General features: G+C 37.0%; 2 protein-coding genes across 2 annotated transcripts; one reads left to right on the top strand and one right to left on the bottom strand.

Moving 5' to 3' along the window:
- Positions 1-1886: 1886 nt before the first annotated feature.
- Positions 1887-13428, top strand: tomm7 (translocase of outer mitochondrial membrane 7 homolog (yeast)). The gene is made up of 3 exons (XM_026930201.3): positions 1887-2077; positions 9871-9919; positions 13114-13428. The coding sequence occupies exons 1-3, from the start codon at positions 1975-1977 to the stop codon at positions 13127-13129; spliced, it is 168 nt and encodes a 55-aa protein (XP_026786002.1). The 5' UTR covers positions 1887-1974; the 3' UTR covers positions 13130-13428.
- Positions 13429-13463: 35 nt separating this feature from the next.
- LOC113536325 (interleukin-6-like) lies at positions 13464-18820 on the bottom strand. Its single transcript, XM_026930200.3, has 5 exons — positions 17899-18820; positions 17572-17753; positions 17375-17479; positions 15972-16121; positions 13464-13942 (listed from the first exon to the last, which is right to left on the bottom strand). Exons 1-5 carry the CDS (start codon positions 17915-17917, stop codon positions 13778-13780), a joined length of 621 nt encoding a protein of 206 aa, XP_026786001.3. The 5' UTR covers positions 17918-18820; the 3' UTR covers positions 13464-13777.
- Positions 18821-19988: the final 1168 nt, after the last annotated feature.

Below are 19988 nucleotides of genomic sequence, written 5' to 3'. Positions count from 1 at the left end.
TTTACTCAGTTACTTGATTCCTGTTTGTTTGAATAATTAACTCTATCACCTGTTCTCCTAGAGACTAGCTAATTAACTGATTAAAAAACATCATATCAAAGAAATGATCCTTCTCTAAAGTCTGATCTAAATGTGGTTTTTGTCAGATGCATGCATAATATGAATAATAATAAAATGCATACGTAACATACAGAGACAACACAAGAAGACAGTAAGACATATGTATATTTTCTATAAGAAAAGATACAGATAATACAGTGTATTGTAGTGCTGGTAAGGAGGTATGAGGATGATTGTAAATGTCACAGAACAGTGCAAAATAGGCAGTAAGTGTATCGTGATATAATTTATTGTGATCCCTGCTGAAAGCTACCAGTTGCCAAAATCCAGGCCCTGCTGCTCTAACTGGTAGCTGGTAAGTTATTTTCCAACCTGACTAACCTGGCCAACAAACATTTGAGATTTTCAAATTGCCTTGCTGTGTTATTTTCTTAAAAAATACCTTCTCTACGGTGGAGCATTAGTTAGTAGCACTAAGTCAGAAACCTTACTTTCAGCACTTACCATCTGGCAGAGATGGTCTACCAGTTTGAGCAGTGTGCACAGCGGGCAGCCGGTAGCCACTCAGACTAAGCTGGATCTTTCATGGTCATATCACTCAACCCTGATTTACTATTTTTATTAAATAACATTTGCAATTTGGGTGGGTGATATGACAAAAATATCATATCATAATACATAGAAGACATGTCTATGATACACAATAACTATAACAATATATAACTTTGCTAACCAACTGCAACATTCAAGAAAAACAGTAGTGCTGCATTTAAAAAAAAATCTATTAAAACTACAATAATGAATTACTTCAAACTTAAAAGGATAAAAGAATAAATTCTAATAATTTTAAGAAAAAGATCTTAATATTAAATAAAAATGCATTTCACAAGGTTAAGTACAAATGTTTAACATCAAATCAGCTGCTTCTAATCAGAGTTTCTTATAGCTTTTTATGTAAGAAAAACATAAGTGTAACAGTTTGGCATGTTATAGATAATATTTATTATATATTATATATTATACACTATATGACTCATGTGGTTCTTTGCCAAACTGCTGGAAGCACACAATTGTATAGAATGTCTCTGTATGCTGTAGCATTACAGTTTCCCTTCACTGGAACTAAAAGCCTCAAACCTGTTTCAGCATGACGATGCCCCTGTGCGCAAAGCGAGCTCCATGAAGACATGGTGTGTTAAGTTTGGAGTGGAAGAACTCGAGTGTCCTGCACAGAGCCCTGACCTCAACCCCACTGAACACCTTTGGATTAACCCAGACTGCACACCAGACCTCCTCACCATCATCAGTGCCTGACCTCACTAATGCTCTTGTGGCTGAATGAACACAAATCCCAATAGCCATGTGCCAAAAGTCTAGTGGAAAGCCTTCCCAGAAGAGTGGGGGTTATTATAACAGCACTGGATCTGGAAGGGATGTTCAACAAGGACATATGGGTGTGATGGTCAGGTGTCCACATACTTTTGGCCAGATGTGTATATACTGCAGTTAGACTGTGTCTATAATAAAGATAATGAGAGTTGATTGTGGATCTTGTGTCTGTATGTACTTTACACATACACTGTACGGCAGAAGAACCTGAATTATTATTAAATTATTATAATATTTAGCACAGATTCCTAGCCCTGGTCCTGGAGCACCCCCTGTAGCAGGGAAAACACTAAAATGTGCAGGGTTAGGAAGCTGTACCCTGGGGTAAAAGTGCTATCCAGGGCGCCATGTTGTACCACGGATTTTACCATAAGCGGCGCTGTTACGCTAACTGTCGTAAAAACGTGCCGTCAATCGCATCATTTTACGACACCGTGGCTCGACCGTCTTTCCGCTTTCTGTCCTTCACGGGGTCTGTAGCTTTGCTTTGGGTAGCAACTTAAAACTGTTTATAACCTCGCAAACATGCCCAAGCTGAGCAAAGAGACGAAGCAGCGACTTCAGCAGGTCTTCCAGTGCGGACAGTTCATTATTCGGTGGGGTTTTATCCCCACTGTTCTTTACCTAGGTCAGTAACTGTAGCTTTTTACACCATGCTATGCTAGTTAATGCTAGTCGCTAGCTAGCACACTGTACTCTCTGAGCATGTTGTCTATAAATTTAAAAAGGCTTGTTACACTGGTGACATTCAGTGCAGTACTGACCTGACCTTACCTATGGGTTTCATTTTTATTTATGCTTTTATTATTTTTATTGAATATATAGCTATAGCTTGACTGTACCTCATGGCTGTGTCTCAAATGACTGGCTAAAGTGCACTTCGTAGTCAGAAGTTATTTACAGCCAGGCTCCCATTCATTATTAAAAAAAGGCAAAAACAAAATATTATTATGGACACAGCACAAAATAAATGTAGAGTCATTAACCTTTTAAAAATCTGTTAAAATTCTGAACATCTTTTCATTTTTCCAGCAGAGAGTGGTTGTTAGGTAAGGAGTAAAACACTTGGGGGCGTGCTGTTATAGTAAAACAATCAACAACAGGGTGGTGTGATGCAACCTGACATGAAGATGATTAATTTATCCCCTTTTATCCTGAAGGATTTCATTCCTCTTATACCACAGCAATATGACAACACTGACAATTTTATCGAAAAGCTCATTAAATAGTTTTATTGTTTATTAAAGAATGACGTTACAAATCCCTGTGTACATTATTACTATAGAAACAACAGCATATTAATATAAATCTGTGATTTTATATTGCAGATGGAACTACTGTCAGACCTGCTGTTAGAGCAAAATGAATCATTCCCTTCTGAATGAATCAAGAATACAAGTGCTGGGGTGTAAAACAAAAATGATGTTATTTAATATGAAAATGTTCTGATATTTTTTTATGAAAGAGGCAGTGAAACAGTGGGGCCAATAAAAAAAAAACTGAAGCGTTCAATGATATTTTGGAACATTTATGAAACATTTACAAAAATACAGTACTAGAGGTAAAAGTTCAAACAGCCACTAAATAAAGAGAAGAGATTTTAACATCTGGTATACTACAGTGCTGTTGAATTCTCCATTCTGATTGGTCAGAAGGTGTTGATTCATTTTCAACAGCAGCAGCTCAGACAGTAAACTCTGACACAGGCTTATATTACTGCACTCATTCTAATACATCATTTATGTATGTATGTATATATATGTATGTGTGTTTGTGTGTATATATATATACAGTACTGTGCAAAAGTCTAGGCACCCTATTTTTTTTTAGTACAAACTTTGTTATAGATTTTTATTGTATGACTTCTACATTATTGATTCAGTACAAAAACATTTTAGATTTCCAAACATTAGTTTTCCAGCACAAAATTAAATGTTACAGAAAAATGTTTGTATGTCAGTAAAGAAAGCAGCAGATTCCATAAGAGACACTTTTCAGACAAAAAACAGAATGAAGGCTGCTGGATTTTGCTGCAAAAATAAGAAGCAAGTGCGACAGTCAAAGTCTCCAGAAGAACTGTGGCTGCTTCTACAAGATGCTCAGTAACACTTACAGCTCATTTCCTTACAAAACTGCACACACTGGACCTGAGACTACTGTTTTTTTTTAAAAGCGAAGGATCATCACACCAAATATTGATGTTGTTTCATTTATTACTGTTTACTGCTATTTATAGTATTTTTTTTTAATGTAGAAACATTTAGTTCCATTATTTTTGAAGGCATCTTTGCTCTACAGCATTTCTTTGCATGTGTCTAAGACTTCCATACAGTACTGTATGTATATATATATGTGTGTGTGTGTGTGTGTGTGTGTGTGTGTATATATTTTATATATTAGTAGGAGTGCATGCTATTGAAAAAATATGCTTCATAAATAATGCAATATGCGGTACGATAATGCTGTAAGTATGTAAAATCAATTTAAATGATATATGTTTAATTTAATAATGATATATATTTAAAAACTGAAAATGACATAACCAACATACATGCTTCATGTTCTTTTGAGGAAAAGAAAACATTCTCTGTTAACTGCGTCACCCTAAATCTTTGACTTTTCATAACTTTTTGAAGTATTAAAATCATTCAGTTATCGCAAGCCCTTGCAATACGCATATCGCAATATTTACATTTGCGATATTTCGATAATTTCGATATATTGTGCTCCCCTAATATATAGTAACTCGTACACAGGGGCTTGTCTGGCAGAGGCTCGACATAATCTAAGAAGAATAATAAACAGATGAAAAAACATGTCCTTGCGCAGTCAGTGGTATGATGTTTTCTTTAAGGAGATGTTTATTTAGCCTGACATTTATGGAAGGAGTCTCCAGTGTCATTCTTTCATTAATTAAAAAAAAAAAATAACCTAATGGTTGTCAAGTTGTTGTGGTGTAAGAGGAGTAAACTACTCTTGGACATGCTGTTATTGGAAATGATCAACTTTTGGGTGTTAATGCATCACACCACCCTGTCATTGATTGTTTTCCTATAATGACATGCCTTGCTGTGTTTAATTCCTTACTAATCTATAATAATGGTGTTGGTTAGTGTTCTACAGTAAGTACTGATGATACTTATGAAAGTGTATAGTGATGTAATGTATTGTAATGTCGCTCTCTTAACAGCACTTTCCTTAGTTTTATTAAATACCACTAGTAATTAGACTGGAACTATAATAATAATAATAATAATAATAATAATAATAGTTGCTTGTGGATCGTCTGGCTGTGTGTCACAGATAATTGGAGCTCTCAGCACCTTGTGGATTCAGTGGATATGGAGACTTTGTGATTCATCCTGTGTTACCTAACATCCCTAGTTTCATGAGGTGGAAAATCCAACCGATGTGACGTCACATTGCGTCATGTCACATATAGTCGTACTGCCCAGTCACTTCTTACAGCGCTGTGAAATCCAGGCAGTCTTTCTCATCTCCCCGGGGGCACAGGGATTTAGTTATATTTAGACTTCCTGTTGAGAACACTGTTGTACTCTCGTTTTCATAACCAGTTACTTTTCACCCTGTTTCATTTACATACGTAGTGGTGAGTGATACAGTAGGAGACAGTTTAGTTCATGCTGAAGAGCCATATCTTAGTTCTGTCAAAGTTCATATCTACAATCTAACTGGTGAAATAAATCCTAATCCTAATTTGGACGGGATTAGATTCTTTGAGTAACGGCTTAATGCTTTTTACACTTTTCCTCTACGAGTGGGCGATATGATTAATATAATGTATTATGATACTTGAAGACATCTATGATACACAATATGTATCACAATATATAGGTTTCATAACCGACTGCCAGCAAAACATTAGTGTTACATAATTAAAGGAAACTGTACAGTGTTGACAAAAATAGATAACTTTAACTGGTTTAATGATTTAAATTACTTGAAATACTTGAAAATGGTAAAATATAAATTCTTTTGTATGTAATTCTTTAATTTTAATGCTTCACTGCACATCATATCAGCTGTTTTTTTTTTTTTTTAAGAAAAAATGATATCAGGATACTGTGGCGATAGCTCAGAAAATTGTATCTTGAAATCTTATCACAATATCGATATTAAATTGGTATCATATCGCCCAGCCCTGGTTTCCTCTATGACAATCTCACGCCGAATTAAATTAATGCAGCAGAAGCGAGTTTCTACAGAATTGTTTCTTCTTACATACCCGCATTTTGCAGAAATTTACTAATCCATATGTTGCTTTATATCCAGGGACAAGCAGATCTGCAGTTATCGTTTATTTAAAAATAGTTGCCCAACGAAAGGCTTCTGATGTAGTCGGTACCAGTGTTTTTTTCTTTTCACATCTAGCAACTAGAGAACTCTTTTCATATGGTGTGTATGTTTAATGGAAAAACTGATGATCATATTGCACTCACCTTGCTGTTCAACATATTAAAAGAAAATGAAGAAACCAGCCAAATAACACAAATATTTATTTTTTGTCAATGACTTTCTGACTTTTTGTCAAGGCTGCAAACAATCCTACTATATCAGAAACTTCTAGAAAATTAGCTGGCTATACAGACTCCTCCTCTCCTCAGTAATTCACATAATTTTACTTAGTCTATGTTAATGCACTTAACACACTAACTAGCTAGCCATACTTGTTTTGTTTTTTTGTTTTTTTAGCTACATTTTTTTTTAAAGCCTGGTCAATTAGGTTTCCAAGCAAGCCTAGCTTGGCAAGCTGTAGAATTTACTTTGTGCTTTGAATAGAGAGAACATTACTGGATTATTTACAGTTTATTTATTTGGCAGCATGTAAGATTTCATTCTGGAGTTGGGTCTAAAACCTTTTCTCAGAGGGAGACAGAGATAAATAAAATCTGATCCAGGCAGAAATAAAAAAAAATGACCTAATTGCTGCAGGTTCCCATGTAAAGTTCATTTCTCATAAATAGGTACTTAGCCATTCGGATCTCAGCACTGACCTGCAGATAAGCCTGGTTTCTGACAGTGACTCAGCACTTTTTACCGGACATGCTGAAGCAGGCTTTGTCATCATCATTTCTGCTTTTTCAATGAATCTGTGCTTCCTGATGAGTTCCCCTTGTACATGTACAAAATATTGCAATAACAATATTCTATGAACATCCGAGTCACTTCTTGGACGAGCTGCTCTTATACCGGATGCAGTTTAATAGTTTTTCTTCCTGTTTTCGAGGACAAAAACTTTCATATATAACGTCAGAGCCACTGATGTTCTGTGTGAAATTCTTTCTAATTGACTGTTAAGAATAGTGAGACTGTAAATTTCAATTTGTCAGTCTTTATTACTTCCGAATGCTGTTCTTCGTTTCACTTTTGTCTGAATCAGCAGCACAGGCATGTAAATGAAAGGACATGAGTGATGCCGTATGAGACATGAGACACACTAAGGAATAGGCTGTTAAATTTCTCACAGTAATGTACTCCCGACTGTCTGTTTATTTACCCTCTGAAGTCGCAGTTATAATAAATCTCGTGTATAAAATGTCTGCACACCCCTGTTAAAAATGTGATGTGGAAAAAGGAAACCAAGATAAGTCATGTCAGATAGTTTTCCACCTTTAGTGTGAAATAGCAAGCAACAAAATTCTAGTGAAAACAAATAGAAAAAAAAAAATAACCTGGTTGCACAAGTTTTATTCCACTCCTCCTTTCAGAAATGCTCAGTTTCTTTCAAATTGCGAGGTGATCTCCTGTGCGCAGCCCTCTTCAGGTCCCTCCACAGGTTTTTGTGCTTTCTGTCGTTGTCATGTTGGAAGGTGAAATTTTTCTTCATCTTCAGCTGTCTAACAGAGGCCTGCAGGTGTTTTGTCAAAATAAATTGGTATTTGGAGCTATTCATTATTCCCTCTGTTTTGACTAGAGCCCCAGTCCCAGCTGAAGAGAAGCAGCCCCATAGTGTGATGCTGCCACCACCATGCTTCACCGTGGGTAATGGTGTTCTTTGGGTGATAAGCTGTCTTGTTTTATCTTTTAGAATAATGTCAAAAATGTTCTACTTTGGTCTTCAGACCCCATAGCATATGCTTTGGCAAAATTTAGGCAATATTCATTCATTCATTCATTCATTCATTCATTCATTTCTGTGAGAAAGGGCTTCTCTCTAGCCACCCTACCCCATAGCCCAGACTTGTGATGAATATGAGAGATTGATGTCACATGCAGGGAGTGACCAGTATTTGCTAGATATTCCTGCAGCTCCTTTAATGTTGCTGTAGGAGAGGTTAGGTTCAACTTTATTGTCATTGTCAGAGTATGAGTACAGAGGCAATGAAATGCAGTTAGCATCCAACCAATAGTGCAAATAGCCAATAAGTTAGATGAAATAAATAAGATTATGGTGCAATAAGTTAAGATGATAGTGTAGAGATAAAGATAAACAGTATGACGCATACCGGTAATGCAAATGGCAAGTAAGTTAAATGAAATAAATAAGAATTATGGTGCATGGAATATGATGCAGTAGATACATGCAGTGGATTACAGTAATTGCAGATGTGCAAATAGCAATAACGTGCAAATAACAGTCTAATTTAAATAATTGTAGTAATGACAGATAATTCGAGTAAAGTCCAGGTATGTGCAAATAATTGTAGATAATAGCAGTAGTAGTAGCAGTATCCAAGATGATGTCAAGAAAATCAAATCACAGAAACATCTGATCTTAATTTGGGGTTAATCAGAATAATTTTCATTGATGACGTGTATGATGTATGACTTTTTAACATGAGCTTGAATGTGATTGGTTCATTCTGAGCACAGTCACATGCCCTGTTATGAAAGTGTGTGCACACCTGCGCAGCCAGGTTCCTGTACATTTCTTTAAAACCTTTATTTGTTTTTCACCTGAATAATGTTGGTTGCTATGTCACATTAAAGGTAGGAAATGATCTGTCATGATTTATCTTGGTTTTATTTTTGTACATCACAAAAAGCTGCAGTTTTAACAGGGGTGTGTAGACTTTTTATATCCACTGTATTCGTAGAGCCTTTTTAAAAATGCTGCTGCAGTATTAACCATAACAAAACCCATGTTATAATTTCATTAATTAGAGATGATTGTTGTCAAGCTGATACTAGCAAAAACGTTGGACTGGATATCAGAATGAATTTGATTCAATCCCATAACAAATGGAAAAGATGGGAATTGGAATTTTTTTTTTTTTTTTCCCTTGAAATTTTTGTATATAGAGTGGCTGGATTGTATTTTTTTGTTGTTGTTGTTAGGATTGATTTTTATTATATTTGTACTACATTATTATATTTAAGCCTAGTCCAAATCAGAGTGCAGTTAATACTTTTGGTTCATTTGCTGTTTGCTTTCACACTGCACATAATTCAGCAATCCAAAAAGCAAAAAATGTTGGCTGAGGTGTGTGTAAAGCTGAAAATATTTTCGTAAAACTCTTTCCTTCATTGGCTAGAAATACAGCAGTGGAAAAGCATAAACCAACCTTTGCCAAGTGCTCTTATAAATCATAAGTATGGGGAACATGAAGTCAGTGCTAAATAAATGATTAGATAATTATGTAAAGTACTAGCTGAAAATGTTTTGTGTATTATTGTTGGTCTAAATCTCCAGATCACACAGCATTTCTGTAGCTTTGCAGTTCTCAGCTCTGTCCTTTTGGCTCAGTTTAGCAGCTCAAATCGACAAAAAAAATGTTCCAACCCAAAATACCTTTCATGTTTGATCATTTCCTGCAGTCAGGATGATTCAGAGTCGAATTACTTTCTCATAAAAGTTGAACCGCGCTGGAGTTTCCTTGGACCCGGACCAAGACCACGTCACTGAGAAGTTCTCGGAGCGAGTGTTTGGTCATCAGCGAGTTTGACTGGTGTGTTCTCACCTGACTAAAACCCTCAGCAAGCAGGAAAACACACTAGGGTTTGATTCAATCTGACTAAACACTGTATACGTCAAAGAACTGTAAAATGGGAAATGCTCAAGCCAAAAAGCATTCGATATTAGACATTTTTAAACAAGTCACTTATATCTATTCCTAGTTTAGTTTTAAATATTTAAAATGAGTTCATTAAAAAAAAAAAAAATAATAAAGGTCAAAAGCGGTTTACAGGAAGTGGATATGGGTGTTATCTGAAAAAGTTTCTCCTCAGTAATTAATCTTAATCTGTTCCAGTGTCAGGAAGAGCATGAGAGTTGCACAACTGCTCTCTTATCTGTTGAACTGTTGAGAAAGTGTTAGCGATCAAACTGATGTGCAGCGTTTACAGTGACAGCAAAAATTTACTTCTGCAAAAGAGGTTTCAAACACAGTGCTTCTGCAACATAGTTTGCACACTGTCACAATTTCTGGCCCATTTCATTCAAATGTTCTTCTTCCACAGGGTTCAAGCGTGGAGCAGATCCTGGAATGCCAGAACCCACAGTTCTAAGGTACTACTGCTTGTGCACCCGAGAAAACCTGTTGCTTCAACTGAAACAAATATTTGTTCCTGACAAATACTTATCAAAGAGTTTTTTTTCCCCTCCACAGCAGCCTTGTGCTAGCAAAAAAAAAAAAAAAGAAAAAAAAAAAGAGAGAAGTCTTAGCAGAGTTCGTAGGGTTTTGGAACGAATTTTCATTTCAGTTTCAAATACTTAAGATTCCTCACAAGTCCTTTTCCTAAACTGATAAATGACCCTCATAAGTTAATAAAAGAAAAGGGGGTCTGAATAAATGCACTTTAAAAAAAATTCTGTATTCAGCATATCAGTTTTCAATTAAAATATTTTTAAAAATGTCTTAAAAGTGAAATTCCATGATACAGTGCTTCAATTTCTGACGTTTAACTTGACAATAGATACGTTTAGTTCTTTTTCAGTGGCTGAATCTCAGATTGTCACTCTATTGGGCATGTTTTCATTACTTCAGTGCTATGATGTTATACCGTATATAGTGTGCATATGTAGTGAACAAGAAGCCATTTGTAATGTGGCCTTACTGTGTGTTAATAGAGTTTAACTGAAGAATCTAGGGAATTTATGATTAGGTAAATATCAGCAACAAGACAAACATTTCTGTGGCTAAATACTGAAGACTGAATTATGATGTTGGCAAAAGTTTTTTTTTTTTTTTTTTTTTTCTTCTTTAAGCAAAACTTTCTCCTTCTGTTGTATAAGATACAAACGCCTGGTATGGAGCTCCTGCTAGTGTTCACTCTGTCTTTTTCTTCATTAATACAATGCTTTAAGTGTGCATTACTTGACGATTTAATCATGTCAATCATCCGCTTAATTTTTTACTGATTATTATTTAACTTAAATGGTTATTCTTCCTTGGTAGATTGATGTAAAGATTAAGTATGTGCAACAGGAAAGCTGGTGTCACTGTTTGGTTTCAGCACTTACTCAGTAGGTGCAGGGGGAAAGTTGGTATCAGAACATTTTTATCCCCATTGAGTGGGATTTACATGCCTTAAATCGGGGAATTTTATTAGTCACCATTTTTTCTGTACAGGGTCTATTAAGCGAAAACCACCACATTAAAATTCTTTAGATGTATTTTCCAGTACAGGGACAGCCCAAACCGTGCGTTTGAATTGTTCTAGCTGTCCACAGGTTATTAAAAGTCCTCATTTGTCTGAAATTGTTTAGAATTTTTGCAAATTGATGAGTATTAAACTCTCAAATTCAAATTTACATGCAAAAATTTGATTTTTTTGTCTCCCATAGTGTGTGGAGAGTGACTGTTCTTCTTAATACAGCATCAGTCATGCAAGTCAGAAGCGTGTATTACCCTGAGCTTGATATTTTCTACATACAGTTGTGTTGCATGTACCGAGAAAATGTAATGTGCCAAATATAAATTCATCTGAATTTGTTTGGAGAACAGCAAATACTCGGGTTAAAACCTCTCTTTGTCACTGTAATATGCAGTAAACACTTTTTCCCCTCGTAAGATACACACAAAGTTGTAAATGAGAACTATAAATTAGCTCTTAATTTTAAAAAAACATCCTAAAACAATGTAGATGCCCTGCTGGTAGTAATTATTTAAACATTCTTGTTTTGAATATTGTTTTGTCTTCATTTTGAAAGTAGGGAATCCATTAAGTTGCTCAGCCCAGTCTGTGTGTGTGAGATATCGAGGTAAAGTATGTAATTAATAAAACCCTTGGTGCTTTGCTGTTACAGGAAGCTAATCAATGACAGGGAGGTGTGATGCAGCCTGACATGAAGCCGAGTTACTTCACATAGAGAACTTGATTGTTCTCCTGTAACAGCATCGTGAAGTGTTTTATTTCTCTTACACCACTGCAGTTTCCAATAGAACTGGGGTATATGATGATGTAAAGTCATGAACGATTAAAATGTCTGCATAGACACTTTTACAGAGAGATCATGAGTGCCATGATGCTAAACCCATTTTATCGTTTGCACTGAAAACTTGGCTACCCCAAGTTGTTTTATGAACCTGACTTAGGCATGTTCATTAGATTACGTTTAGCTTGGCAACATAGTGGCATAGCTGACAACTGTACAACTTCAACGCTGGTTATATGGAACTGCCGGATTTTACACAATGGACACAGCGGAGACAAACGTTCTTTGCAAAACAGAGAACTAAGTGGTTAGTTGAAATTAGTTGCTCAGTGCAGTTAGGGAAATTAGCTGCTTGGTTCAGCAGCTTGGAGCATAATATTAAAAAAACTTCAGAAATAATCATAATAAGATCGTGGATCAGGATCCAATGGGAAAAGAATGGTGATGTGATGTTTTTGGCCAGTTCACCCACCCCTGTTTGTGAATAATATATACATTATACATGTTCAGCCATGACATTAAAACCAGTGACAGGTGGAGTGAATAACATTGATTATCTCATTACAGTGGCACCTATCAAGGGATGGAATATATTAGGCAGCAAATGAACAGTAAGTTCTCAAATTTGATGTGTTGGAAGCAGGAAAAATGGGCTAGCATAAGGACCTGACTAGACGACTGGCATCTCCAAAATGGCAGGTCTTGTGGGGTGTTCCTGGTATGCAGTGGTTAGTACCAAAAGCGGTCCAAGGAAGGACAATCGGTGAACCAGCAACAGGGTCATGGCCACGTTGCCACGAAGGGGTGTACTTGGTCTGCAACAATGTTTAGGTAGGTGATACGTGTCAAAGTAACATCCACATGAAGGCCAAGACCCAAGGTTTCCCACAGAACATTGCCCAGAGCATCACACTGCCTCCTGCCATCCTTACGCTTGCCCATTTTTCCTGCTTCCAACAAATCAAATTCGAGAGCTGACTATTCACTTGCTGCCTGATATATCCCACCCCTAGACAGGTACCATTGTAACGAGATAATCAATGTTATTCACGTCACCTGTCAGTGGTTTTAATGTTATGGCTGATCGGTGTATTTTGTGATAGAAATGATAACGCATTAGAATGAATGCATTAATATAAACCTTTGATTTGCCAGGAAGTCAGAACAACTGTCAGAGCTGCTGTTACAGAAAATGAAAAAACACCGTCTGACCAATCAGAATTGAGAATTCAACATCGCTGTAGTGTGTTGTTTTAGCACCGGCTGTGTTTCTTCTTTTGCACTGAGTTGATTGTAACTAAAATTTTTTTTGTATGTTTCACCAGTTTGCTTTGGGGATGAAGGAGTGATGATGAAGTGCTCCTGCAGAAGACCAGATCGTCTCTACATCCCTTCTCTTGCCGAGGTGTTTATTCGTCATCTTGGAAGGGATGCTACGCCTGCACATGTCCTTGAACTGTTTCAGTTTTCACTCTTCTCCATCTCCCCGTATGGGAACGTTGCTTTTAACGTGTCTGGACCATGTGATTAGAATATTTTGTATTTTGTCATTTATAAGTTATTCCCTACATTCAATTTTGCTCAAATTCATTGTTTCAGTGTTTACACCAATAGGAGCAAATAAATAATGAAACAGCAGATATTTCTTTTGATAAATCTTTATTTACCTCTGAAAAACAGGCACATATGTGTTAATATAACACATACAAGGTGAGTTAATGTAACTCAGACCACAATCCATTATCTTCAGTACACATGATTTACAAAAGTACAGATTTCCACTAATTTTCACTCTCTGAGTATTAATTCCCTTCACTATCAAACATTAAACTTCTAAATTTTAAATATTAAACCCTTTTTTTAAATAACTGCAATAAATAGACAGATAAATAAATAAATATGTGACCAGATAAATAAAATAAACAAAACATCAGACATTTCATTGCTCGTCTTTTGAGAGCCACTCATCTTCCTTCACTCATCTTCCGCTCATCTTCCTACTTTTATGTTCTTCATGTAATTAATCGCCCTGCTCGTATCAGTCATGAAGTCTGCGAAGTTGTGCAGAATGGAGTGTGTGACTGTCTTCCGTGTCCACGTCGAATCATCGGGTAACTCATTCAAGGAGGATGGATGAACTTTATCATCATTTACCTGCAGGTACAAATGCAAAGAATGTTCCAGAGTTAAAGTTAGCACCAGTCACTGTTTTCATCACGTTGCATAATAATGTAATGACGAGTGGAAGGAGTTTATTCTTGGAGCACTTGGAGTATTTGATCATTACTGAGAAACTAGAAATCAACAAATTGATAATAGAAAGCACTATTGTAAAAAATCAAGACTACTCGATGTAATTTCAACATGCTACATTTCTTAAAAAAGTCTTTCAATTCTTATCAGTTAGATCTTCAGTACTATGACACTGACCGACTCCATGCCATTATCAGGGTGATTCAGTGATTGCTTTACCATTTTCCCTTTATAACTCTTGAAAATTAAGTTTTTTAAAAATAATTTTTCAATGTTGAATCTAAGAAAACATGCATTTACCCATTCAACTCATCGCATTCAACCCAGGCAAAATATCTCAGTATTTTACAAAGTATTTTTGGTGAGAGGCTTTGTTTTTTTCAGGCTCTTAAATGAATAACAGATTTGAGGTTTTTTTTTTTTTCTTTTTTTTTTAAGCATAGAATTAACAAATAGGCAATAAAAAAAATTGGCTTTGTTAATGTTTTATATATATATTGCTTATATGTAATATCGGTGGGACACAAGATGTCACTCCTCATTACATAATGAGGGATTTTTGTTTTTTTGCCTGCTCTTTCTATTTGAAGAAACTAAACTGCTCAAGACTTTGTCTTTTCTGACCACTGCTGTACTCCCAGTGAAACGAATGCATTTCTCATTGATTTTCTTAATCCCACAGGTCTGAAAACAAGTAGCTTTGTCCTGATACAGTTTAATAGACATAGTTTGGCCACAATTTGATATGGGTGGATGTCAACTGGGAATGTTTTAAACCTTAATCTGGCAAATCTGGATTTCTACATAAGCATCACCACTGCGTTCAGCACCAGCCCTGGATTTTATTGGTGTAACATGAAGAAAACTCAACAACCTGATGTGTAAATATCGTGAACTATAAATAAAATATCGATAATCATAATATTGTGTAAGGACACGAAGGTGCACGGGTGTGTGTGTGTGTGTGTGAGATTTTAGTTTAAACTTTGGAGGAAGTAGCGTCATCTGTACGTGCTCAGAAATAAAGGCACCATATTGGACTTTTACTTGTCGCTGGTGTAGCACCATCAAGGAGCTTTAGTATTTATCTTTCATCAAGAAACGTGAATATAGTAAACCTCTGAAAATAAATTAAGGTACATAATTTGTGGGGAAACAAAAGCTGACTTTCTTTTGTTTTAGTTTAAAGGCAGGCACTAGAAAAGTTTACATGGACGCTTTCTTATTAATTACTGTACATAAGATCTTTTTCCTACAATGGAAAATTTGTTTTTTACAAGTTTGTTCAACAAGAATAATCTATAAAATAATAATAATATGTAGATAAAATAGATAATTTATTTGCTAATGGTAAGATTTCTATTGTTCTTTCATATCAGATTGGTTCAGTTTTATACAATATGCAAGGAAAGAAACAAAAAGTAAGAAATAGTGATCTGTCTTTCATTTTGAGGCTGATTAATAGCTAAATTTCACTAAGTCAGCAAAATACATGGCATATTCTTGCCTATTATAATGTGTGCTCCAATTCACTTTTTTTTTTTTTTTTTAGTAAGAAATATGAACTCAAACTCAAAAAGTTATATCATATTGGGAAATTTCCTATTTTTCCTATTTTTTCCCCATTTTTTTATTTTTAATTTTTGAAATCAACAATGAACTTAGGCTGTTTTGTAGATTAAAAATTAGCAATCGATGTATTAGACATTCAGCTTTGTGATGTATTATCTATGAAACATTCCTGCGATGTGAAACTCACTTTTTAAATTTTATTTTGGTGGTGGCCCTGTTTAAAAGCTACACCACATCTGCACAACATATGTAGCCTAGGAACAAGGAAAAGTACTTTGTAAAGTCTTGTACCTTCATTTCTGAGACTGTGTGTGTGTGTGTGTGTGTTTGTGTGTGTGAGTGTTTTATAATCACTTACTTTTACTGTTTCTTTGATTAAATGCAACAATCTGGTGATCCCGACTTTAATATCCACCATGTGAGCTGCAGTCAAGTTCTCTCGCTCTACATAGGGCAGGTAAGCTTGGTACACCCGCAAACCATTGTAGATCCGCCGCAGACATTTATGCTGTAAACACACACACACACACACACACACACACCACATGTAAGACAGGGCTTTCAATGAACACACCCATGTGAGAAAATGAATCCTCAACATCCTGTTATTATAAGAAAAGCATCATCTTAATATGAGACTTGTGTTAGAAAAACAACAAAATTGGTGGGATTTTTACAGTCTAATGCAGTTGAAAGAATTTGTCCAGTTTTACTTTGTGCTTGACTTAAACCTGTGATTTCCTACATCTCAGCTCAACCTCACGAGGATTCAGAATTTGTACTTACACCCTGACAGTGTTCTGCCTAACAACACACCCAGCCTAGACTTTTAATATCCTCTAATCTGTGACCACCAACTTTCCCATGTAACAGTGTTTTCCTGTAGTAACGAGATGTTTTTCTCCTAATAACGAGATGTTTTCTTGTAGCAAGAATGTTTTTTTTTCTTGGAGTAACACGACGTTTTACTCTTCATAACTAATGGTTTCCTGTAGTAACGCATTTTTTTCTTGTAATGAGATGTTATCTTGTACTAACAACACACCTTTCTCTTAATGACAATGTTTTCTTGCACTAAGGAGATTTATTCTCATAATAACGAGATGTTTTCTTATAGTAACAAGACACTTTTCTCTTGAGTGTTCTCATGAGTGTTTTTTTTAATAGTAGCGAGATTTATTCTCATAATAACCAGATGTTTTCTTGTTGTATGCTAAGGAAATGTTTTCCCCCTCGTAATACCGAGATTTTCTCTTGCAGTAACGAGATGTTTGCTTGTAGTAAAAAGACGCTTTTCTCTTAAAAACTTATTGCATTCTTATAGTAACGAGATTTATTCTCATAATACCGAGACATTTGCTTGCAGTAATGAGACGTTTGCTTGCAGTAATGAGATGTTTGCTTGCATTAATGAGATATTTGCTTGCGGTAATGAGATGTTTGTTTGCATTAATGAGATATTTGCTTGCAGTAACGGGATGTTTGCTTGCAGTAACGGGATATTTGCTTGCATTAATGAGATATTTTCTTGCAGTAACGGGATATTTGCTTGCAGTAACGGGATGTTTGCTTGCAGTAATGAGATATTTTCTTGCAGTAACGGGATATTTGCTTGCAGTAACGGGATATTTGCTTGCATTAATGAGATATTTTCTTGCAGTAACGGGATGTTTGCTTGCAGTACGAGCTGCTGAAGCGCATCTCTTCGCCCCGTGGCAGCAGCAGCAGCAGCAGCAGCAGTGATAGTTTTCTTGGACTTACCGCGGTGAAGTCGGAGGGCAGACACCCGTCTGAGGAGCTGAGGAGCGGCGTCTGGATCCTCACACTGGCGAACTCGCTGCTTGTGTCTGCGAAGTCCCTTTTCAACTGGAGTTCAAATATCCCGAGTCATTTGGCGAGTTTCACATCGATCAAGCAGAACAAACGCTCTTCTGTCTTATTGTACACATGTGCATTACCTGCTCGTCGCGGACGCTCGCGATGTCTCTCCGCATCTGTCTGGCGATGGAAAGCCACTTGTGGTCCGGCGCGTGCGCCTCATTCTGCAGCTGGCTTCCAGATGTTTCGTAGAAATCCGTGTCTCCGCTATAGAGTCCGAGCGAGGCCAAGGGAAGCAGTGCGAGCAGAAACAAGCCAGGATCTGCAGAGAGAGAGAGGAGTGAGAGAGGAATGAGTGAGTGAGTGAGAGCATGAGAGAGAGAGAGAGAGAGGGAAAGAGAGAGAGAAGTGAGTGAGAGAGAGATCAGAAGAGCAGAAGGAGGAGGCTCTCACAAGCCGGTACTCACAGGGCAGCAGAGAGGGCATGGTGTGGCCGGGTCGGGGTGCTCACGTAGGGATGGGTCGACTTGTTGATTGCGTTGAGCTCTTGAGTCTTTGCTCTTTCAGTAATTTCCGAGTAATTTATACAGGCTACCACCTCGAAAAAAATTCCACAACCCACTTTTGTGATTAGTAATCACTCTGATTTAAAAGAAAAAACACCCTCATTTTCATAATTTTTTTAATCCTCTGACTAGAAGGCAGTTCCACTGGCTGAGTTGGGAAGTAGGAGTTACTCGAGTTAGTATGAGTAGTTTTTACAGAATTTACTCCTTTTTAAAGAAAGAATTGTCTCCTTTCTACTCTACTACTCCTTTCTACTATTTAGTATTCACTCCCTTGAACGTTTCTTACATTTTGTAATGTTACAGTCTTGAACTGAATTGGGATTATATGTCCAGAATCTCATAATTATTGAAATGACAGGAAAAGTCAATATAGTTAGCAAAAGTATTCACCCCTGTTGCTGCAACCACATAATTAGTTGAATGGAGTCAACCTGAGTGCAGGTAAAGTGATCTCAATATAAATACACCTGTTCCTGGAAGGTCCCAGAGTTGGTTAGAGAACATTTCAAATTATCAATCAATATCAAGGCATTGGGCTACTGGGCTACTGATCAGAAGGTCATGAGTTCAAATCCCAACACCACCAAGCTACCGTTGTTGGGCCCTTTGGATAAAAAGAGGAGGTCTTACCTCCCCTGTGGTCCCTGCTTCACCTCCCAACAACCAAAGCTTACTGACCCATCCAGGCTCTGATTCAGTCATGGTCTTAGTCCTAGTCTCTACTCTGGTTTCATCCCCAGTAATACATGCTCTGAAGACATCTCTGGTCCTCTGATGCAGTTATAGTCTGTTATTCATTCTGCCACAGTTTACATCGCTGATAATTGACATCCCTGTGCCAAACCATATTATCCCTATATCTGTTCCTCATCCAGTACCTGTCCTTTTCTCCTTCTCTGTTTATCCAGTACCTGTCCCTTTCTCCTTCTCTGTTTATCCAGTACCTGTCCCTTTCTCCTTCTTGGTTTATCCAGTACCTGTCCCTTTCTCTTTCTCGGTTTATCCAGTACCTGTCCCTTTCTCCTCCTTCTGTGTTTATCCAATACCTGTCCCTTTCTCCTTCTCAGTTTATCCAATACCTGTCCCTTTCTCCTTCTTGGTTTATCCAGTACCTGTCCCTTTCTCTTTCTCGGTTTATCCAGTACCTGTCCCTTTCTCCTTCTTGGTTTATCCAGTACCTGTCCCTTTCTCTTTCTCGGTTTATCCAGTACCTGTCCCTTTCTCCTCCTTCTCTGTTTATCCAGTACCTGTCCCTTTCTCCTTCTCGGTTTATCCAATACCTGTCCCTTTCTCCTTCTTGGTTTATCCAGTACCTGTCCCTTTCTCCTTCTCGGTTTATCCAATACCTGCCCCTCTCTCCTCCTTCTGTGTTTATCCAATACCTGTCCCTTTCTCCTTCTACTTCTCCTTCTCTGTTTATCCAGTACCTGTCCCTCTCTCATTCTCCTTCTCCTTCTCTGTTTATCCAGTACCTGTCCCTTTCTCCTTCTCCTTCTCCGTTTATCCAGTACCTGTCCCTTTTGCCTATCTCCTTCTCCTGCTGTGTTTATCCAGTATCTGTCCCTCTCTCCTTCTCTGTTTATCCAGTACCTGTCCCTTTCTCCTTCTCCTTCTCCTTCTCCGTTTATCCAGTACCTGTCCCTTTCTCCTTCTCAGATTTGACTCTGGAACCTACAGTGGAACCTTCACAGATTGTTTTGGCTTTTTTGGACCTTCTTGTTTTTTTTCACGCTCCCTGCTCCACTAAACCTTATACAATCTTACAATATATGGCCAAAAGTAAAGTATGTGGTCACATGACCATCACATCCATCACATGCATTGTGGAGAGATTGAATGTTTTTCTTACAGAAAAATGCAGATACAGCTGTAGAAGTGGAAAGGATAGGATAGGATAGGACTAACAAAACTTTATTCACAGCAGAATTTTAGATCCCCTGAGGTCATTATGGCTATGGAATAGAGTGGAAGGACTTTCTAAGGAGGAG

Source organism: Pangasianodon hypophthalmus, chromosome 23, assembly GCF_027358585.1.
Source record: "Pangasianodon hypophthalmus isolate fPanHyp1 chromosome 23, fPanHyp1.pri, whole genome shotgun sequence".
Taxonomy (NCBI): domain Eukaryota; kingdom Metazoa; phylum Chordata; class Actinopteri; order Siluriformes; family Pangasiidae; genus Pangasianodon; species Pangasianodon hypophthalmus.
Note: the sequence above shows the minus strand (reverse complement) of the source record. Positions and strands in the feature narration are given on the sequence as shown.

What these genes read in the sequence shown, in the direction of transcription:
- tomm7 (XM_026930201.3), top strand. Translation starts at nt 1,975, where the DNA reads ATGCCCAAGCTGAGCAAAGAGACGAAGCAGCGACTTCAGCAGGTCTTC. An exon ending in CCCCACTGTTCTTTACCTAG is followed by an intron (nt 2,078 to 9,870) that starts GTCAGTAACTGT and finishes CTTCTTCCACAG; the next exon opens with GGTTCAAGCGTGGAGCAGAT.
- LOC113536325 (XM_026930200.3), bottom strand. An exon ending in CGAGCGTCCGCGACGAGCAG is followed by an intron (nt 17,480 to 17,571) that starts GTAATGCACATG and finishes TTTGAACTCCAG; the next exon opens with TTGAAAAGGGACTTCGCAGA. An exon ending in TGCCCTCCGACTTCACCGCG is followed by an intron (nt 16,122 to 17,374) that starts GTAAGTCCAAGA and finishes GTGTGTTTACAG; the next exon opens with CATAAATGTCTGCGGCGGAT.